Source organism: Pelodiscus sinensis, chromosome 25 (assembly GCF_049634645.1).
Source record: "Pelodiscus sinensis isolate JC-2024 chromosome 25, ASM4963464v1, whole genome shotgun sequence".
NCBI classification, from domain to species: Eukaryota; Metazoa; Chordata; order Testudines; family Trionychidae; genus Pelodiscus; species Pelodiscus sinensis.
The window spans coordinates 18,966,122-18,988,903 of NC_134735.1; the positions used below are offsets into that span (position 1 = coordinate 18,966,122).

The window sequence follows — 22,782 nt, forward strand, 5'->3', positions numbered from 1 at the left end:
GCAACTCTGCTTGCCCTCATTACACTACCTAGCTCGAACTAACGAGCTAGTGTAACCGTACCCCAAGTGAAAAGGAAGATGCTTGATTATTTGTCTATCTTGTTGTCACAGTTTCCAGCCATGAAAGGCTTGGAAAAATTAGACTCCGAGTAAAATGCAAAAAGAGAATATCCGGCCCCAAGAGACAAGCTAAGTGAACTATATCTTAGGGCCTCAGATAATGAGGGGTCTCTAAAAATACCCCAAAATTGCTAGTTTTTACTTGCCTCTTTGCCTATGTATAGATAGATAGATAGATAGATAGATAGATAGATAGATAGATAGATAGATAGATAACTTTATTATTTCTATTTTCATTTTCCTTTCTGTTAGAATAATACATGGTTTTTTTTGGAAATGCAATGAGGCCTCTTTAACTTGACATAGCTTCGGGCCTCAGCATGTCTTAACCCGGTGTTGCAGCCAGGTATGGGCAGAGATATGTATAATTTTTGTGGGTTAAATCTATGCAGCCATGTCTAAATACTTGTTTTTTGAAGGGAGGATTTTCTACAAGAACAGCAAATTGCTGAACGACTAAATAAACGTTTTGGTTCTGCAGAATGAATGGAGAGAATGGAAAAGGGACATTTTTTCTGGTTTTATTCTGTCCAGGTGCCAGATATCCTGAGTAGAATATATCTTCATATGCCTACCATCAAGCAGGGTAGCTTGAGGCAGTTCCTGGTGGAGTCAGTGTCCATTCTAGCTCACCATCACCTAGAGGCAGTGATCTTCAGCCTCCTCATCAAACGTCTGCCGATGGACAGGTATATACTGCTCCTTACAGTGTTCATTTTGGTAACCATGGATCCCACGGCTTCACTGGAAGATGTAAGGCTTCATTTAAGCCACAGACAGTTTGAGATAATTCCTAAAGGTTAATAGCTTGGGTCTTTCTGCAGAAAGGTCCAAGACCATGTCAAGGTGGGTGCAGGGAGAAATTAAGTGTCATTCTGTTTCCATTAATTAATAGTTGCTTTGGCATCCTAAAGACTTCCCTTTACTGGCATCACTGGAGTGGATTTTTGCTTCTCCAGACCCCTGAACTAACATCACCCTGGAAATTGCCAGTGACTGTTCGTTTTCTGGTAGCATGAAAGCTTCAAATCCAAATTCCTGGCTGATTAGCAAGGATAGGGTACCAGGCTTTTGGTATCAGCAAGGGTATGGCTGCTGGAATGGAGTTGTCATTCTTGGTACTTAAAGACAGGGCGGTAAGCATATCTATCATTTCATTCAAACATCCCTAGCTGAATTATCAGTCATCAGTGCTGGAATCTAAGAACATAAGAACGGCTGTAGTGGGTCAGACCAAATGTCCATCTAGCCCAGGATCCTGTCTTCAGACAGTGGCCAATGCCAGGTGCCCCATAGGGAGTGAACAGAACATGCCCATTCTGGCAAATAGAGGCCAGGGAATGCCATTTGTGAAGAGGTCATGGGCTAGCCACAAATATTTGTTCTCGTAGTTGTACATCCAGTTAGTAGGAAGATCATGATTCCATATCTACTGAGAAGTAGGAAAACAGGAACTGTGATTAGAGCTCTGTGTCCTTTCCTTCTGAAGTCTAGCATTAATGGTTATGGTGCAGTAAGACTAGGGTTGTGTCTATACAGCACCCTAAACTTGAAATAAGATGCACAATTTGCACTCCGCAAATTGCGTATCATATTTTGCATAGCCTATTTTGAAATGTGGCGCTTCTACACAGCACCAAATGTCGAAATAATGCGCTATTTCAAGCCATCCCTTATCCCTCATGCAACAAAGTTTCTTGGGATGGCAAAATAGTGTGCCCATTATTTTGAAAAATATTTCAAAATAACGGGCTGCTTGTGTAAATGTGGGGTAGCTATTTCGGGATACCTCCAGGATCCCAAAATAGTCATGCACTGTAGAAATGTAACCTGAAATGTAACTTAACTTAGTTCTGTAACTAGAAACTCAATATGTAAAACATGAGGACCATATAAGGAGGACAGCACTCTGAACTTGCTCATCATAGGCAGGGCTTGACAAATAATACAATCTACTCACCCATGGCGTGTAGATTGTAACCTGGAAGAGCCGGGTTCGGGCGACCTGTGCATGCGCAGAACGATCTGTGCATGCACAGTTCGCCGGACAGCGCGGTTGGTGAGCCCTGATCATAGTCAAGGAGAAAATGTGTTCTTTACTTGAATATGATGCATATAGTCAGAGCCACAAAAGTCTCCAGGGGTCACATATAACTTATGTTAAATTGCAGTGACACCACTGAGCTGTGGAGATCTCTGGGGACAGATCCCTTGCTCGCCCCTCAAGTCCTGAAGGTCCTAATAGAAAAAATAAAGACTCCAACAAGCCAAGAAGGAAGGATGACCTCAGAGACAAAAACTGACCTGCATTTAGCAGCTGCTGAACCTCTCACAGTAAGTTAGACGACAGACATGTATTTCTCTGCCTTGTGACAAACATGCTGATGGAAAGCTAGATGAGTGGTATAATATTGTCATATGGGCACTTCTTTTCTGAAGTCCTGTTTCCTGGATTCCAGCTGTGCTTTCTGTGGAACAACAGATGGCAGATTTAGAGTATGTGGCTGATTCACTTAATACTATCTGGCAATTAGAAAGTCTTTGAATCAGATTTCTTACAGTGCTTTGCAGATGTTTTGTACAACTCACAACATGCCTTGATAGGTCGTACACATTTTTACAGATATGGGACGCTAAGGCACACATGGAGTGAATTGCTCTCGGTCATTCATCAAGTTAGTGACAGGAGTGAGAATTTAGTCCAGCAGGTATCAGAAGGGGAGAGAGTGTGATAGTGTTAGGAAGAGACCTCTTCTTTTACCATGCTCTCCTTTCAGGCAACATGTGCCATCTTTGAAGTGGTGTCAGCATTGCAGCTGAGCAAAACTGTGCAGGAGCTGTTCCCGGAGTTGTTTACTGTTCTCCTGCAGCAGATCAGCCAAACCCTAAGACAAAAGATGCCTTTGCCCAGGATGAGCAGCCGAAGGAGGTTATTCAGAAAAGGACAACAACTATGTGAGGGCAACCCTTGCAGGTAATTAGAAGAAAGGGAGCAAAACAAAGAGAATCCCAGTCCATTTGGGTGACACTCCCCAGGAGTTCTCAGGGTTATGAGGCACCTTACCATCACCTGCTTTTAATATGAGAAAGTCTTGTTTGTGCTTGCTATAGGTCAGTTCCCTGAAACCACCAAGCTCTGGCAACACAAACACTACTATCTAGGCCTCCTCAGGCCTCAGTCTCTTTGTCCTCTCTTTCTGACTACAGCTTAGAGAATCTCTATCAACGGATTCTCCTCTAAGAGAAGTCTCCCTGCGATGTACGTGCATCTCCGCACCAATCAGCGTTCCCCCATCTCTTAGTTTAAAAACTGCTCTACGGCCTTTTAATGTTTAGTGCCAGTAGTCTGGTTCCACCCTGGTTTAGGTGGAGCCCATCCTTCCTGTATAGGCTCCCCCTCTCCCAAAAGTGTCCCCAGTTCCTGATAAATCCAAACCCCTCTTCCCTACACCATCGTCTCATCCATGCATTGAGACTCTGAAGCTTTGCCTGCCTACCTGGTCCTGTGCGTGGAACTGGAAGCATTTCCAAGAATGCCACCATAGAGGTCCTGGATTTCAGTCTCTTTCCTAGCAACCTAAATTTGGCCTCCAGGACATCTCTCCTACCCTTCCCTATGTCATTGATACCTACATGTACCACGACCACCGGCTCCTCCCCAGCACTAGACATAAGTCTATCTAGATACCTCGAGAGATCTGCAACCTTTGCACCAGGCAGTCAAGTGACCATACAGTTCTCCTGGTCATCACAAACCCAACTATCTATGTTTCTAACGATCGAATCACCCACTACTAACACCTGCCTCTTCCTAACATCTGGCATTCCCTCCCCCTCAGAGGTATCGTTGGTGCGAGAGGATACCGCAACATCCTCGGGAAGGAGGGTCCCAACTACGGGATGGTTTCCCTCTGCTCCCATTGAATTCTCTGTTCCCTTGAGACTTTCATCCTCCTTAAGAGCACTGGGACTCTCAGACTGGAGGTGGGACAGTACTACAGTGTCCTGGAAAGTCTCATCAACATAGCTCTCTACCTCTGTTAGCTCCTCCAGTTCAGCCACCCTGGCCTCCAAAGCCCGAACTCGGTCTCTGAGGGCCAGGAGCTCCTTGCAACAGGTGCACACATACGCCACTCGCCCACAGGGCAGGTAATCATACATGTTACACTCGACGTAATAAACAGGATAGCCCCCACTCTGCTGCTGGGCTTCTGTCTCCATTTTTTTATGAATAAATTTAAGTAAAAACTGGGCTTATTAAATCTCTGGAATATAGATTATTATAAAAGTTAGGTTTAAAGAAGATCAGAAGTCACTAGTGCCCTCTAAACTCCCACTCCAAAGTCCCTCTCCAAGCTCCCTGTTCGCGGACTCACAGGCTTATATAGCTCTGGTAGCCCCTCCCCCGACTGAGGCTCAGCCAATTAACATAGGCTTCTAGATTTCAAACCTTTTAGAAGCTCCTTCAAACAAACAAACAAACAAACAAACAAACAAACAAACAAACAAACAGACAAACACCAAACTAAACCAAACAGAGAAACACAAGCTCAGCACACAATAAATACCCCCCCCCACACACACACACAAACACACTCCCTTTTCATCCATCTCACACACAACAGTCTTGAGCCCCCACTCAGTAGCTTGGGAAATTCACACACCTCTGGACGCCTCTGAGAGGCAATGCTTCCCCACTTGCAAGCACAGAGTCTGAGTGTAGAAAAGAAACTTTTAATGAAAGAGAGAGAGAGAGAGGTCACATGGCATTAGCTTGGGAAAATACCACAGCCAGAGTTCATAACCAACCCACGAGTAACCATCCCAGCTCAAATGGATTGAGCAATGTCCTTTGCCCCTCAGGCTCACTAGTCCAACAATGTAAGGGTCCCATTCACCTACCCAAACTTTCTCCATACCCCACTTCAAACGCCCCACTTACAGCTCTGTCAGTACAGTCCCAGACACATCACCCTGATGACTCCACCCATTGAGCCTGAGGCCATGCCACCTTCGTGCTGCTCTTGTGGTCTGCTGCTCCACCAGCCGCTCTGCTGGCTGCCTGCCACTGCTCCTCTCCAGCTGCCCTGCTGGCCACCCTCTGGTCTCTCCCACCAGCCCCTCTGCTGTCCGCAATGGGTCTGGCTCCAGGCCAAACCAGTGACTTCAGCTCTTAGTGATTTCAACTCTTTAGCTACCACCTAGGCTGGCAAAAAGATTCCAGCTTCCACTGGAATAACAAAAAGACTCCTAATGGAGTCTGCTTTAGGTCTACCCTTAGAAGGCGGGGGGGGGGGGGGGGGGGGAAGGAGAGAGACAGGTTGAACCAGCCTTACAGCTGACACCTGGCAGGCATGAAGCAGGCTGGCTCAAGCCCTTTGTCCCCAACTCAGTTCACTCAGCTCTGGAAGGGGGAGGCTTGTTTATCTGAGACCCCTGATGATGACCCACCAATGATGGTGTCTCTCCTGCAAGCACTGGTGTCATATTTTACAGTTCCTACATTTAGGGGTAGCATGGTTTGTGACCCCACAACAGCCAAATTAGTTACAATACATCACATTCCATTCTGACAACCAGTCCTCCATGAGCCCTGGCTGAATTGGATTTATATAACCACACCCCAGATTCCTTCCCCATCCCAGCATGAAGCAGTTAATTATCAGACAGGCCTGTATTTACATATCAACAGTTAATTATCTTACAGGGCTAAACAATTTGAGTGAGCATGCCCACCCCCAAAATGTGGTGTAGTCTCTCCTTTTCGCTGGCTGATTGCAAGCAGTAGTTCAGCCCCTGCTTACACTTATACTTTAGAACTCAGCTCTGGAAAACATACAACACTTAGATGTATTTATAGGGAAAACAAGAACTGGTATATTATCAAAGAACAGAGATGTCAGTGATAATGAGTTAGAATACAGGCAAAAAATGGTTAGAGCCCTGCGCGAATACAAACATCTACTCCTGGACACGGAGATCTGCAGATAGACATTGGGTTCTGCACATCCACAGGGCTCTGCTCCCAAGAGCCATTGTGACCAACAGAGAGGCGCATGGCCCTGTCATGCCTGGGAACCAGTGTCCTGCACCAGCAGCTCCTCCCATCCGCACTGCTGTGTGGTGTCAGTTGAAGGGCACACATTGCTCTGTGTCTCGCAGGTCCACCTGCTGCTCTTTTAAGGGTAGCCAAAACTACATCAGGGTTATTTTCAGGCCCCACTTTGCAGAACGCTACCTTCTGTGGCTGGTTTCCATTTCCTGTCATAAAACTCTCCAAACTTCGGAGGAGTCGTTGCCCGTGTTGAGACTTTCTTGTCTGTACATACCGATGTGTAGACTATGTGCAGTGTTTTAATCCGCCTGTCCATGCATAGCACCGTTACATTATATCTCAGCTTTCTAGTCCCTCCTCCAGATGGAGGGAAAGTGTTTCCATTCAGAGAACTCCCTTTGAAAGGCTCTCCTAGCATTTGTCTCTTTTGCTCTCTGTTTCCCTCAAACACTCCTCTGTGTGTCCCTTTAGGCAGATTCCTTATTAATGGGATAATAGGTTTGTTGATTCTATAGCCCCACTCTAGCCAGGCAATCAGGTACATTTCTATCCAATTAGGCTTTCTCTGGGGAAGCTAATTAGTACTAGTAGTTACCAGAGTGCTGACCCCAAGTACAAGCTCTCAGCACCCTGTCACATCTCGCTGGACATAGGGCCCCAAAATATCCATTAGTGATCACTAATCTCTCTGTGTCCCAGCTTTTGGGGTCTGATTGTGAATATTTTCCATATTACTGTACTGTGCTAGTGCCCATACGCCTTGCAGATAGGAGAAAGTGACTGCAAAATGTTGTCCATAGCAACACTAGTAATATGAGATGTATGAGACTGAAATACCTCCTGGAATTAAGTCCTTCCAAAAACAGTGGTCCCCAGGATACTGTCAATGGATGAACTGTCAATGAACAACAGCCCTGACAAGTAACTGGGGTTTCCTGACTGCTTAGGCTGTGCCTTTCTATTGGTTACTACAGTTCTGTGCCTCTTTTCCCCCAGGCTTTCTATTGAAGCATTAGAGGCTGTGCTTCTCAAGGCTGTGAATGAGAAGCTGATAAGAACACTCTGGAAGCAGAGAACTTGGATGCTTCTTGAAAATCCGCAGACTCACCACGAGGGGGTGTGTTTGCTGGTGAGGTAAGAGATCTAGGAGACAGCATTTCATCCTCAGGGATCGGCAACAAATAGAGTGACTGACAGGGAACTTTCAGGTATAGCTTTGTGCGGGGTGTCCTGGGTGAGAAACACAGAGCTTCCATGCGTAGGTTTTAGGTTGTATGGTCATAGCAGCTAAGCTTTTGAAGTGCACAGTCTGCCCCATAAGTGGTTCCTTTTGTCTTCCAGTGTTCTGCAAAGATCTGGACTAATAACATTGGAGATCATACAGAGCCTCCTCCCCTGGGTAAATTCCCCATCAGAAAATCAGCGAGTCACCAGCACAGCTTTCTTTGCTCAGGTATGAGCAGTTCCACCATTAGGCTGTTATCTGTTGTTTACCTTTCTCTGAGGAGTTGTACAGTTCACTTCATAGGAATTCATTTTAGATAGTAGAATGTGTCCTTTGTAAGGAAATCTCACAAGGAACTTCATTACACCTTTCTTAATCATTTTCTCTTTGTTATTTTTGGGGTCTATACTAGCCTGGCCTAGCTGCCTATTCTAGTTGCTGGTTAAGAGAGAGTGAGAAAGATATAGATAGGCTACGTCTACATTGGCAAGATTTTGCGCAAATAAGGTATGTCTAACCTACAGCACTAATTCAATTTAACTTAATTCGAATTAGTTAATTCGAAATAAGCTAATTCAAATGAGTGCATCTAGACCTAAAAACTAATTCGAATTAGCATTTTGCTAATTCGAAATAGCATGTCCACATTGAGTGGACCCTGAACCGAAGTCAAGGCTGGCCAGAACCAGTGCCATCAGGGCATCAGGTTAGGACTTAAGGTGTGGAGCTGCTTCCTCAGGCTAGCCGAGGGCTGTGCTTAAAAGGACCCGACCCCCACCCTGGACAGACAGTTCTCAGGATTCCCCGCTTGCTTGTCTAACTCGATGGGGACAGCAAAGCAGTCCTGTCTTGGAGTGCCCTGAATGCCCACACTCGGCACATTACAGCACTCGACCATCAGCCCGGCTGCACTTGCCGCAGGCTGCCATCTGGGGGAGGTCAATCAGGGGGCTGTCAGGATCCAGGAGGCCCTACAGGAAAGCTTCCACCCCGAGGAGCCCGCAGAGCCACCCCAGTCCTCCCCATCGGGGGCTCGTGCCCCATTCCTCCCTCACCTCCTTCCACTTACCCTTCCCGAGCCCCCTCTTCCTGATGTAAAAAATAAAGGACACGTGTTCAAAAATAGAAACTCTCTTTATTTAACAAAACTGGGGGTGGGGGGGGTGAGTTAACCTCTGGGGGACTGGGAAAAGGAGGTGGGAGAGGGGAAGAAAGAGGGTGGGAGAGGGGAGGTGGAAACCTGGGAGGAGGGAGCTGGAAGGGGGAAGCCAGGGGAAGAAGGAGGAGGGGAAGTATAAACCTATGGTACGCCATATCTTCAGAACTGTGTACAGATGTGGTCTTCTCACCTCAAAAAAGATATGGCCTTGGAAAGGGTTCAGAAAAGGGCAAGTACAATGATTAGGGGTTTGGAACAGGTCCCATATGAAGAGAGGCTAAAGAGACTGGGACTTTTCAGCTTAGAAAAGAGGAGACTGAGGGGGGATATGATAGAGGTCTATAAAATCATGAGTGGTGTGGAGAGGGTGCATAAAGAAAAGTTCTTCATTAGTTCCCATAATATAAGGACTAGAGGACACCAAATGAAATGAATGGACATCAGGTTTAAAACTAATAAAAGAAAGTTCTTCTTCACACAAAGTTCTTCTTATAGTCAACCTGTGGAACTCCTTGCCACTGGAGGATGTGAAGCCTAGAACTATAACAGAGTTTAAAGAGAAGTTAGATAAATTCATGGAGGTTGGGTCCGTGGAGTGCTATTAGCCAGGGGGTAGGAATGGTGTCCCTGGCCTCTGTTTGTGGAAGGCTGAAGATGGATGGCACGAGACAAATCGCTTGGTCATTGTCTTCGGTCCATCCCCTCTGGGGTACCTGGTGTTGGCCGCTGTCGGCAGACAGGCTACTGGACTAGATGGACCTTTGGTCTGACCCAGTACGGCCATTCTTATGTTCTTATGTTCTAAGCGCAGGGCTCAGGGTCGGGGGTCTCACTGGAACAACTTGATTTTCATGCAAACCTGCTCCTGGATTTGGATGTGGCCTTTGGTGGCCAGGCTGGCAGCTATCCTGCCCTAGACGGCTGCATTCCTGTGCCTAGTGTGGAGGTCGTGGACGCTGGAGGCCTCCCCCCCCAAACCTCGATAATGTCCACGATCTCCGCACTAGACCACGCGGGCGCCTGCCTCTTGTGGCCCTGGGCAGGCTCCTAGGAGCCGCCAACCTGGTCCTGGGAAGAGGCGGAGGGCTGGGTGGCAGCGGGTGGCTGGCTCATGCCATGCCAGGTGCAGGGTCTGCTGGCTGGGTGCTGGCAGGCTTGCCACTGGCACAGGCACTGTAGCCAAACCGTGCCCCTTTAAGGGCTCTGGGGCTGGGAGAGGGGCAGAAAAGTTTCCCTGGTTTGGCCCAGAGTGGCCATCAGGGCAACCTGATTAGGGTTAGCCTCCAACTAGTTCGAATTAAGTGGCTACACAGCCCTTAATTTGAACTACTTAATTCGAACGAGGCGTTACTCCTCGTAGAATGAGGTTTACCTAGTTCAAATTAAGCGCTCCGCTAGTTCGATTTAAATTCGAACTAGCAGTTTGTATGTATAGCCGCTATTAAAGTTAATTCGAACTAACGGCTGTTAGTTCGAATTAACTTTGTAGTGTAGACATACCCATACTTTTAACGCGAGAGTTTTTGCGTTAGAATATTTGCGCAAGAGAGCGTCTACACTGGCATGTGCTGTTGCGCTAAGAGGCGCTTTTGTGCAAAATCATCCGTGCCAGTGTAGACGCTCTCTTGCGCAAGAAAGCCATTGGGCTTTCTTGCACAAGAAATTAATGTGGCCTGTCTACACTGGCCTCTTGCGCAAGAACAGTTGCACAGGAGGGCTTTTTCCTGAGCGGGAGCATCATAGTTTTTGCGCAAGAAGCACTGATTTTAGACATTAGAATGTCAGTGTTCTTGCGCAAGAACTCCCCGCCAGTGTAGACAGGCAGCTGCTTTTGCGCAAAATCATGCCAATGTAGATGTAGCCATAGAATTTGAGTTACTAGACCTTTTCTGACAATTCCTAGGGCTAATACTAACCAACAGCTCCTGATTTTGGTCTAGCTCAGCAAATCTTCTAAATGAATCTAGTGTCCTAATACTATAAAATAAGCAACATACAAATACATTAACATCTATCTTAGATTCTCATTAATGTAGAATAATAGATTCATAGAACATTCGAACTGGAAGGGATCTTGAGAGGTCTTCGAGTCCCATCCCCAGCCATCACGGCAGGACCAAGCACAGTCTAGATCATCCCTGACAGGTGTTTGTCTAACCTGCTCTTAAATATTTCTAGTGATGCAGATTCCACAACCTCCTGAGGCAATTTATTGCAGGGTTTAACCACCCTGACAGGCAGGACGTTTTTCCTGCTGTCCAACCTAAACCTCCCTTGATGTAATTTAAGCTCATTGCTTCTTATCCTATCCTTAGAGGCCAAGGAGAACAATTTTTCTCCATCTTCCTTAAAACATCCTTTTAGAAACTTGTATTATCTGAGTACTTCAAAATGATAATGTAGTATCTGAGTGCCTCAAAACTCTTTAAAAGTATGTATCCCTACAATACCCCTGTGAGGCAGGGAAACACTATTAGTCCCATTTTGCAAAGAGGAAACTGATGCACAGAAGGCCTAAGTGACTTGCCCAACATCATCTAGGAAGTCTTTGAGGGTGCAGGAAATTGAACTGGAACCTCCTAAGTCCTAGGCTGCTAACTACTGGAGCATCCTCCCTCTCCACAGCCTTGCTATAACGTCTGTGTCATATTTCACATTTACGCTAAGTCGCTATTTTAGAGGCTCATCTGGTGGTTCTAGGAATCTGTTTGTGCCCCAAAATCTTTCTACACCCCACCTAGGAAAGGAGTCACAAACGTGGGTTTTCAAGGTCTGCCTAGAGAGGCCTCATGAAAGCTGCCAATCAGAGCCCAGCTGGCTCAGATATATGGAGCTACAGGGCTTTATTAGGTCAGTTTCTTTCAGGAAGTGGAGGGCCAAGAAAGGATGCTATTCTCTGGCCAAACCAATTCACAGGGGTTTATTTCAGGCAGCATTTTCTGAAGCTGAATTTGCAGAGAGAGAGTCCTTACGAGCCTTAAACATATAATTTGAGGGAGAAACTGAAAGTGGCCCCATAGGAAGAACCCAAGGAAAAAGTAGCAATGAACTGAAATGAAGCAATGACTCGCTGCTATTTCTAGGTTGGAACCAAGAGTAGTGGGCAGGCCCAGGTTCCCCAGTGGCATAAACCCGATGAAGGGGTGTGTCTAGACTACATGCCTCCTTCGACGGAGGCATGTAGATTAGCCACATCGGAAGAGGGAAATGAAGCTGCGATTAAAATAATCGCGGCTTCATTTAAATTTAAATGGCTGCCCCGATCTGCCGATCAGCTGTTTGTCGGCAGATCGGGGGAGTCTGGACGCGATGCCCCGACAAAGAAGCCTTTCTTCATCGACACAGGTAAGCCTGGTTTCACGAGGCTTACCTGTGTCGATGAAGAAAGGCTTCTTTGTCGGGGCATCGCGTCCAGACTCCCCCGATCTGCCGACAAACAGCTGATCGGCAGATCGGGGCAGCCATTTAAATTTAAATGAAGCCGCGATTATTTTAATCGCGGCTTCATTTCCCTCTTCCGATCTGGCTAATCTACATGCCTCCGTCGAAGGAGGCATGTAGTCTAGACACACCCAAGGGGACAGGGCTTATGGAGAGGTTGAACAAAGAACAGAATATAAAGGGTCCAGAGTTGGGGCTGAAGACCCTAGTGAGGGCAACAGGACCTAAAAGGCATTTGTTTGGACTTTGGGACTTGGCCAGAGGGCTGAGCCATGGAAGACTCACTAAGATCGACTGGCAGGATGCACCTGGGCGAGAAAAGGACTGTGGTATCAAATGCAGTCACTGAGAGGCTCTCAAGGGATGAGCAATCACCCATTATAGTGCCTAAAAGGAAAAATCCATGTTTTTAACACAGTACTCATTCGTATAGAATAATAAATTACAGTGTATTACGTGTCTCCTCAAATTATATTCGCTATCTTAATGAACATATTAGAGCTAATGGACATGTTGATTTTCTTTCAGCTAATGACTGATCCCATACTCAGGGAGAAGAGGTTGCTTAAGTCTGTCTTACACATCTTAGAAGAAAGGTTAGAGGACAATAACTGGATTGTCCGTCGAATGGCTGTAAGAGGCCTGGGAAATGTAGTCTATGGGGCACCTGAGAAGGTAAGATAGAATACTGAATACAATGCAGCATAACTAGAGAAACTAAAGGAAACAATTGCTCAGGATTTACAGAGGCCATGCACAATGCACTAGGCCAACTTCTGCTCTCTCATACCCCTGGAACCTCTTTGCAGTCAATACACAGCAGGTTGGTTCCCTTGGTAAGCTGGGCATAAGGAAACAATATGTACTTAATATGATCATATGTAAATGTATACTCCTAGGAATGAAGAGTGTAGGCCATACTTCCAAGATGAGAGAGATTCTATTCCAGGAAACAGAGACACTAAAAAACTCAAATCATGATAGATAATCAGCTGAACGTAAGCGCCCAGTACAAAGCTGTGACCAAAAGAGCTGAGGTGATCCTCGGAGGCATAGACAGAGGGATTCTGAATAAGAATAAAGAAGTTATTTTACCTCTGCTTATGGCACTGGTGTGAGAACTGCTAGAATACTATGTCAGGATCATGCCTGCAATTCAAGAAGGATGCTGATAAATTGGAGAAGAGTCACAAGAATTTTCAAAGGACTAGAAAATGTGCCTTTAGATTCAATGGGGGGGGGGGGGGAGGAATGAAGCTAAACTAATTCAGACTGCTAGTAAGGCATACATTTTAATGGTAATTTTAATCATTGGAACCATTTACCAAGGGTTGTGGTGGGTTCTCTATCAGTAGCAACTTTAAAAACAAGATGGGCTGTTTTTCTAAAAGAGGTACTCTAGTCAAACAGACATTATTTTGGGGAGGTTCTGTGTTGTGAAGGAGGTCACAATGGTCCCTTTTGGCCTTCAAATCTAAGTAATTAGAAATCTAATAGGATTACATAGGTGTAATATGGCACAGAGTTTGGCTTATTGTAGCTAGTACCTGATGTAAAATATAGCTATAGGTCACTAGGGGGCAGATGAAATTCCCACTGCTTCATAATTGCTAAAAAAACATATTAGAAATGTGGTTAGTGGAAAGTGTTTTTTAATGTCATATGTCTGAACAGGTGAAAAAGTACAAGAAGTTTCTTCTGGAGACACTGATCAGGACTTTAGAAGAGACTTTCAGTTTTGAAATCATTGTCGAATGCATGAAGGCACTGGCCAAAGTCCTGAAGGAGCTGAAAGGGAAGGACATAGGTTCTTCCTTCAGAGACCTCACCATAGAGATCCGGAAGTACTTCGATAATGTACGTGAACAGAAGCCTTCAACCCCAGTTCAGCTGACATTGATGAGGCTCCATTTACAATGCATGATGTGTCCTCACTGGGCATTGTTCATGTCAGAATGAAGTGATTTTAGGCCTTAGGGAAGAGATGTGTTTTATGGCGGAGCAGAGAATTAAGAAAATGAGGATGCCATCCCTGCTCCTTCAGTCTCACCCTTCTGTTCATCTTTATTTCCAATGAGAATGGCAAAGGAAGTATGAATACTAGATTAGGTAGCTGCATAACAAGGAAAATGGGCATACAGGGTGTAATAGACTGTTTTGGGCCTGCTCCATACGATTTTTATGTCACCTGGTTGAAATTATTCCATTTTGCAGAGAAGTTTGAGATTTCAAATTTTGGTTTTGTTCCTATTTGGGGGACACACCCCCCAGCCCAAATTTCAAATCTCTTTGTGAAACAGTAATACTATTCTCAACCCAGCTCTACTGGGAGCCTTGCCTGAGGGCAGTCTACTGGCAGACTATGCTGGAGACAGGGAACCTGGAAACACTGGGAATTAGAGGTGCCAGGGTGCACATTTCCTGGCTCCTTGTCAGCCTGCCAGACAGGCTGTTCTGAAGGTGAGGGCCAGGAAGCCCAAGATCTCAGTTAGCCTGCTAGATGGGTCACCAAGAAGCTGACCAAGTACCCCTACTTGGCTTCTGGAAGAATTTTGTCAAAATTGAACTGTCTTCAAAGTATTTTGAAGAATCAACACATTTGGCCCAAACGTGATTAATTCCAGTTCTTCTAAACTTCTGTAGTTGGAATCACTCTACTCTAATGTAGAAGAGACAGCTGTGCTAGATACATGATGTGGTTATCTCTTCGTTACCAACCTGTGTGGCTTTCTTGGCTATAGAAGGACAACACTCTTCGTGCATTGGCCTTTGTCCTGTTTGGTATCCTGGCCGGCTCTGCAAAGAGAAAATGGAAGGACTATTTTGCCAAGCAGGTTAGACAGAGCTGGGTCACGCTTCTGTTGCACCTGCAAGATCCAAGCCCTGAAGTTTCAATGGTAAGAATGACAGTGACTTAAATACTAAGCAAAAAGAATCTTCCTCCTGTTGCCAGGGGAGCTCTGCTATTCCTTCCTGCAGTGGAGACCTAAATTCTTCCCTCAGTTCATTGCCCTCCTTTTGAGTCAATCCCAGACAGGCTGGTCCTTAGCAGCCAGGGTTATCTCACTGGAGTTCAGGATAGGTCATGGGTCTGATCCCAAGAGTTCATTCCTGCCTATCTCTGCACCCCACGTTCCTGCCTCCCCACAACAGAGGAAAGATCACAGCTATGCCTAGTGAAGCAGCTTTCATAGCTACATCTGTTCTGAAAAAACATTGCTGCTATCTCCAGTTTTCAGTATTATAAAATCATAGAACCATAGGTTTGGAGGAGACCTCAGGAGGTCACTGAGTCCAACCTCCTGCCCAAAACAGGACCAGCCACAACTAAACAATCCCAGCCAGGGCTTTGTCAAGCTAGGACTTGAAAACTCTAGATTTAGAGGTTCCGTTGCCTCCCTAGGTAACCCATTCCAGTGCTTCACCACCTTCCTAGTAAAATAGTTTTTCCGAATATCCAACCTAGACCTCCCCCACTGTAACTTGAGACCATTGCTCCTCATTCAGTCATCTAGTACCACTGAGAACAGCCTCTCTCCATCCTCTTTGAAATCCCCCTTCAGGTAGTTAAAGCCTTCTATCAAAGCTCCCCTCACTCTTCTCTTCTGAAGACTAAATAATCCCAAATCCCTCAGCCTCTCCTTGTAAATCATGTGTTCCAGCCTCCTAATCATTTTTGTTGCCCTCCGTTGGACTTTCTCCAATGTATCAACATGTTTTAAGTAATGGGGTGCCCAGAATTGGATGCAATACTCCAGAAGTAGAATCCCTTTCCCCCTATTAAAGTCATGCTGGCATATTTTCTGTCTATTACTTCAGGGGAATCCCTTTTATTCTTGGGGTAGATGAGCAGTCAAGGACATGAGTTCCATTTGAATGAGCACAATACGTGTTATGGAACAATTCAATGGTGCAACCCTCTTTTTCAGGAGTGCAGAGCTACATTTCATCTCTGTGCCCCATTTTTGGGACTGAAGAGGCTCCAAACTATACTTAATGAGCATCTTAGTTGCAGAACCGAGCTGAACCCTGAGGAGCTCCAGATGGATATCTGCAGACACCTTGTGAGTGACCTATAGAATTATATGAGATTATTGACAGCATAGGCTTGTGATGTAGAAGCAGGGGGAATGTGTGATGGGCAATGTAAGTATCTATGGGTATGTCTACGCTACAAAGTTAGTTTGAACTAACGGACGTTAGTTCGAACTAACTTTCATAGGCGCTACACTAGCGCTCCGTTAGTTTGAATTTAATTCGAACTAGCGGAGCGCTTAGTTCGAACTAGGTAATCCTCATTCCACGAGGATTAAGCCTAGTTCAAATTTACTAGTTCGAATTAAGGGGTGTGTAGCCTCTTAATGCGAACTAGTGGGAGGCTAGCCCTCCCCAGGTTTCCCTGGTGGCCACTCCGGCCAACACCAGGGAAACTCTATGCCCCCCTCCCGGCCCCGGACCCCTTAAAGGGGCACGGGATGGCTACGGTGCCCGTGCCAGGTGCAAGCCTGCCAGCACCCAGCCAGCAGACCCTGCACCTGGTGCGGATCGAGCCACCCACCCGATGCCCCCCAGCCCTCCCCCTCTTCCCGGGACCAGGCTGGCGGTTCCTGGGAGCTTGCCCGGGACCGCAAAAGGCGGGCTCCCTCCTGGGCTAGTGCGGACATCGTGGACCTCGTCCACGATCTCCACACTAGGCACAGGAAGGTGGCCGGCTAGGGCAGGAGAGCTGCCAGCCTGGCCACCCAGGAGCAGGAGTGCATGAAAATCAAGGTGGTCCACTGAGACCCCACGACCCTGAGCCCTGAGCATACAATGGCCATCCTGGGTCAGACCAAAGGTTCATCTATCCCGTAGCCTGTCTGCCGACAGCGGCCAACCCTAGGGACCCTGGAGGGGATGGACCGAAGACAGTGACCAAGCCATTTGTCTCGTGCCATCCCTCTCCAGCCTTCCACAAACTTTGGGCAGGGACACCTCTCCTACCCCCTGGCTAATACCACTCCATGGACCCAACCTCCATGGCTTGATCTCACTTCCCTTTAAACTCTGTTCTAGTTGTAGCCTTCACAGCCTCCTGCAGCAAGGAGTTCCACAGGTTGACTCTGTGCTTTGTGAAGAACAACTTTCTGTTACTAGTTTGAAGCCTGTTACCCATTCCTTTCCTTTGGTGTCCTCTAGTCCTTCTTTATGGGAACTAATGAAGAACTTTTCTGTATGCACCCTCTCCACCCAACTCCTGGTTTTAGAGACCTCTATCCTGTCCCCCCTCCGTCTCCTCTTTTCTAAGCTGAACAGTCCCAGTCTCTTTAGCCTCTCTTCATATGAGACCTGTTCCCAACCCCTGATCATTTTAGTTGCCCTCCCCTCTGCCACCCTCTCTCTTCCCCTCTCCCACCCCCTTTTCCCAGTCTCCCCCAGTTTTGTTCAATAAAGACAGATTCCATTTTTGAACACAATTGTCCTTTATTTTGTACATCAAGAAGAGGGGCTAGGGAAGGGTAAGGGGAAGGAGTTGAGGGAGGAATGGGGTACGCGCCCCCGATGGGGAGGACTGGGCTGGCTCTGCGGGCTTTTGGGGTGGAAGCTCTCCTGCAGCCCCCCAATTGCCCCATCTCCCCAGATGGCAGGCTGCGGCAAGTGCAGCCGGTCTGATGGCCAAGTGCTGTGATGTGCCCAGTGTGGGTACTCCGGGCACTCCAAGCCAAGACTGCTTTGCAAGCGGGGCACCCCTGAGAACTGTCTGTCCGGGGTGGGGGTTGGGACCCTTTAAGCACAGCCCTCGGCTAGCCTGAGACAGCATCTCCACGCTCTAAGTCCTCCTCTGATGCCCTGCCGGCACTGCTTCCGGCCATCCTTAAGCCCGGTTCAGGGTCCACTTAATGTGGACGTGCTAGTTCGAATTAGTAAAATGCTAATTCGAACTAGTTTTTTAGTCTAGATCCGTTAGTTTGAATTAGCTTAGTTCGAATTAAGTAATTCGAACTAAGTTAGTTCGAATTAACGTTGTAGTGTAGACGTACCCTATTAGAGTGGGATACAGGACTGAGGGTGAGAGGAATGTAAATCTGCCCTAGATTCCCACTTTCCCCACTTCTACACAGCCTCCTGTCCTTTCTTCTATTTACTTGTTTAAATTAAAAAAAAAAGTCTGAGTGAGTCCAATAACTGACAGCAGTGGCAAGAGGAACACAGACTGTTTACTTGTGGTTTGTAAAGGCATGTGTTGGCAGTCAAAGGGCATTTCTAGCCAGAGAGAGCTCATGTGTCCCTGATTTTCTCTAGGCCAAAGAGAAGGCTGAGCTACTGGAGAACTTTTACAAAACCACCATCAGATACTTCCGCAGCAGCTGGGAAGAGATCCGGGCAGCTGCAGCCAAGTTAGCTGGTGAGAGAAAGTGTGCCATGTCCCTTTTGGTATTCCCTTTGAGGTAGACAGAAAAAGTCCCTGTGTGCAGCACTGAGCTACTATTAATCTCTCCGTGCTGTGACTTCTCATGCATAAATGGAGATGTTAATGTTCTCCTACTTCTCCAGTGTGGTGTTAGGAGGAATTTGTAATTTGCAATTGAATGCTTTGAGATGGCGCAGTCATTTAGTAGCAGAGGCTGGCACACTGTCACGTAGGGTATGTTTATTCTCCGATCAAACTAGTGTGCTAAAAATAGAGTAGCTGTGGCAGGAGTAGCAGGAGGGGTTAACTATTCCAAGGATGATCCCATCCAAACCCAAAAGTCTGTTCTCAAGGTGGCTAGCTCCTCCGACTGCTTCTGTCATCTGACCTGCACTCTATTTTTAGTAGTCAGAGTTAGTGTGGACTCAAACTATAGACCTAAGCTCAGTGTTGTTCACTGTTCCTTACTGGTGCTTCATCACTGGGAGGTAGGCAGGCCACCGCCACACAGTGCCTGCTGTTGCAGGTTCCTGATTGCCTTGCCCAGGAAGCACTAGATTCCTCCCCTTTGGCCCTGTGCCATCCTTTCCTTAGCACACCCATGCAAGCCAGGCAAGCATTGTGGCCTAATTAATTTATCCATGTGAGATCCTTGCTTAGTACGCACTTATTCCTGGCCCCAGCCCTTTGTTCACACCACTAGATTAATACACTATCCTAGTATATCTCCAATAACTGACAGCAGTGGCAAGAGGAACATAGATTGTTTAAAGCAAATGAGGTTTTATGTAAACATTCTTAATTTTTTTCTCTTATTCTCTTCAGTGTGGACGCTAAACTTTTCTAGTATTTTCTTGCCTACAACTCACCGTAGACCCACAATAGAAGCCAAAGGGCCAATGTTATCACCTTGCACTTAACAAGAGAAGGTTTTTTATTGATGTTTATTTTACACTGCTTATTTAGGCATCATCCTGGAACATACGGACACCAAGAATATGAAATGGCTGGACATGGAACATCTGTTGACCTGTAAGTAACAAATACAGGTGAAATCCCATTCATTAGTGAGTTATAAAGAAATTTAGCTGACAAGCAAGCAGTAACTGATACCACAGGTGTGAAGTGCATCAGCCACACATCAAAGGACAGATTCAGCTTTAGTCTGCTCTGAAAGAGGTACGTCTACACTACAGCGTTAATTCAAGTTAACTTAATTCGAAATAGTTAATTTGAAATAAGCTAATTCGAATTATGCATCTATACACAAAACCTATTTCAAAATAGCATTTTGTTATTTTGAAATAGCGCGTCCACACTGAGTGGACCCTGAACCGAAGTTCAGGCTGGCCGGAACCAGTGCTGGCAGGGCATCAGGTTAGGACATAGTGTGTGGGGCTGCTGCCTCAGGCTAACTGAGCTCCGTGCTTCACGGGACCCTACCCCCACCCCGAACAGACAGTTCTCAGGGTTCCCCGCTCGCTTGTCTACCCCGATGAGGGACAGCAAAGCAGTCCTGTCTTGGAGTGCCCTGAGTGCCTGCACTCGGGACACCACAGCACTCGGCCACATGGAGCCAGAGCTGCCCCTGGGCACACCGGTGCGTCTCGTAGGGTTGTTGCCATCAGCCCAGCTGCACTTGCTGCAGGCTACCGTCCGGGGAGTCCATCGGGGGGCTGTCAGGATCCAGGAGGCCCTGCAGGAGAGTGTCCACCCCGAGGAGCCCTCAGAGCCACCCCGGTCCTCCCCACCGGGGGCTCGTGCCCCATTCCTCCCTCACGTCCATCTACTTACTCCTCCCTAGCCTCCCTTCCTGATGTCAAATAAAAGACATGTATGTTCAAAAATAGAAACTGGGTTTATTGAACAACAGGGTGAACCTCTGGGGAGACTGGGAAAAGGAGGTGGGAGAGAGGAATAGAGTGGGTGGGAGAGGGGAGGGTGAAACCTGGGAGGAGGAAGTTGGAAGGGAGAAGCAAAGGGAAGAAAGGAGAAGGGAAGATCAGGGCCCAAGGTTGGGGGTCTCACCGCACCAACTTGATTGTCTGCAAACCTGCTCCTGGGTTCGCATGTGGCCTTTGGTGGCCAGGCTGGCAGCTATCCTGCCATTGGCGGCCGTGTTCCTCTGTCTAGTGCGGAGATCATGGATGCTGGGGCATCCCTCCCAAACCTGAATAAGGTCCATGATCTCCACCCTGGACCAGGAAGGCACCCGCCTTCTCCAGCCCCTGTCAGGCTCCTGGGTGCTGGCAGACTGCTCCTGAGGAGCAGTGGAGGGTTGGCTGCCAGTGCCTTGCTGGCTCACGTTTTGTGGCTACTGGCTCAGGGGCCCCGGTGGCCACTGCTGGCTCTTGGCTGGTAGGCTTGGATCTGGCACGGGCCAGGGTCTATCCCTTTAATGGCTCTGGGGCCAGGGGGAGAGGAGAGTAAGTTTTCCTGGTTGTGCCCAGAGTGGCCACCAGGGCTCCCTGGGAAGGGCTGGAGGCCCCCTATTTTGAATTAATTGTCTACACAGCACTTAATTTGAAATAGCTATTTCAAATTTGGTGTTACTCCTCGTAGAATGAGGTTTACCAAATTTGAATTAAGCGCTCTGCTATTTCGAATTAATTTCGAAATAGCGGTTTGCATGTATAGATGCTATTAAAGTTAATTCAAAATAACAGCTGTTATTTTGAATTAACTTTGCGGTGTAGACGTACCTGGAGGAAACTGCAGCCAGTGTGATATAAGTCAGTGCATCTCCTGGCTATCCTGGCAATGCCTCTTCCCAACCTGTGTGATCCACTCTTTGGGCTCCATCGGCTCCCTGGGAGCCACTTTTTGCTACCCCAAACTCCACACCATCAGATTTATTTCTGTCAGGAGATGTAAAATAACTTAAAAGCAGAAGCTATTGAGTCAATGGAGCACCTTCCAATTGGATGAGTTTCTGGTAGGGTCAGGGTCTCCCCTCTCCCCCCTCCTCCATCTCAGTTTGGAGCTTGGAAGGATCCCAATGGAGGAACCTAAAGCTTTGTTTGTACAGAGAGCTTCTGTAGCTTGGTACTCACTGGTACTAAATCTCCAGCTACTGCAGGCATAGGTGACTATATGAAAAGTGAGTCATATTCTCTGTAATTCCAGCTCTCCAGGTCCTACAGAATGACCCAAGTCCCATTGTCCAGCTGGTGGCAACTCAGGTCCTAAGAGACATCTGACCTGGATGAGTGCTCGGGGAATGAAGCACAGACAAATAGAACAAAGAGCTCCTGCTACCTTGTCACATCCATTGCTTCACTGGGGATTGCTGGAGGACAATGTGCTCTGTCTGTGCCAGCTTCTGTTTCCAGCTTGCACCTCATATACTTGGGTGGGAAGCGAGACATGGGTGGTATGCGGCCAGCTACAGTGACTGAACGCTATATCTGCTAGCTCTCCATGGGGTAAGGGAGTAGTATAAGGGCCCTACCATCAATCAAACATTAGCCCCGCCCCCTGAATCCGGAAGTCCCCACCCCCCCGACTCCCCGGAAGTCCCTTCTCCCTTGTCACCGGCAGTCCCGCCCCTGGAGGGTAGTACATCCGGGTCGAGAGGGACAGGTGACCGGAAGTTAAAAAGGATGTCATGTGACCCCCATTAGGCCCGTCCCCTGCCACCGGAAGTCCCGCCCTTGGGGGTAATACATCCGGGGTCAAGAGGGGCAGGTGACCGGAAGTAAGGGGTGTCATGTGACCCCTCTAAGGACTTGCCCCGCCTCCCTCTACCAATCAGGAAGGGCTTTCCCCGTAGGATCGCCCCGCGAACCGCTTTGACCAATGGAGGGGCAATTCCGGGACCGGATGACCCGCCCAGAAGTGGGTCATGTGACCCCTCTAAGAACTCGCCCCACCTCCCTCCACCAATCAGGAGGGGTTTTTTCCCTGTAGGACCGCCTCGTGAACTGCTTTGACCAATCGGGGGGCAGTTCCGGGACCGGATGACCCGCCCAGCAGTGGGTTGTGTGACCCCTCTAAGAACTCACCCTGCCTCCCTCTACCAATCAGGAGGGTTTTTTTCCCTGTAGGACCACCCCACAAATCGCTTTCACCATTCGGGGGGTGCTGTTCTGGGACCCGTTGACCAGACCGGAAGCTGGTCGTGTGACCCCTCTAAGAGCTTCCCGTGACACCCTCTGTCAATCAGAGCATAGCACTTCCCCATAAGTTCTAGCGCCACACTAAAGAGGCCATCTTGTTCCAAGAGCGCGTGTTTCAGAGAGCGTGCAAACGCTGAGCGGAAACACGGACTCCTTCACCACCCCCACCAGGAGTTTGGAGTTTGTTTTGGTGACGAGGGCCTTCCACCACATGAGAAGAAAGCGCCACATCAGCAACAGTTCCGAGGACAAGGGAGAGGCGAAAAGGGGCCC

The 22,782-nt window shown here is 47.5% G+C and overlaps 2 protein-coding genes and 1 long non-coding RNA gene across 3 annotated transcripts; all 3 read left to right on the top strand.

Annotated features, from left to right (window-relative positions):
• The first annotated feature begins 662 nt into the window (after window positions 1–662).
• LOC142819970 (uncharacterized) lies at window positions 663–3,085 on the top strand. Its single transcript, XR_012897669.1, has 3 exons — window positions 663–809; window positions 2,292–2,454; window positions 2,898–3,085. It is a non-coding gene; the product is annotated as an uncharacterized LOC142819970 (long non-coding RNA).
• A 4,451-nt stretch (window positions 3,086–7,536) lies between these two features.
• On the top strand, window positions 7,537–14,918 carry LOC142819880 (protein maestro-like). The gene is made up of 4 exons (XM_075908526.1): window positions 7,537–7,628; window positions 12,529–12,675; window positions 13,675–13,857; window positions 14,742–14,918. The coding sequence occupies exons 2-4, from the start codon at window positions 12,532–12,534 to the stop codon at window positions 14,916–14,918; spliced, it is 504 nt and encodes a 167-aa protein (XP_075764641.1). The 5' UTR covers window positions 7,537–7,628; window positions 12,529–12,531.
• A 1,027-nt stretch (window positions 14,919–15,945) lies between these two features.
• LOC142819925 (maestro heat-like repeat-containing protein family member 1) lies at window positions 15,946–21,970 on the top strand. The gene is made up of 4 exons (XM_075908839.1): window positions 15,946–16,064; window positions 18,283–18,385; window positions 19,358–19,423; window positions 21,518–21,970. The coding sequence occupies exons 1-4, from the start codon at window positions 16,044–16,046 to the stop codon at window positions 21,589–21,591; spliced, it is 264 nt and encodes an 87-aa protein (XP_075764954.1). The 5' UTR covers window positions 15,946–16,043; the 3' UTR covers window positions 21,592–21,970.
• Window positions 21,971–22,782: the final 812 nt, after the last annotated feature.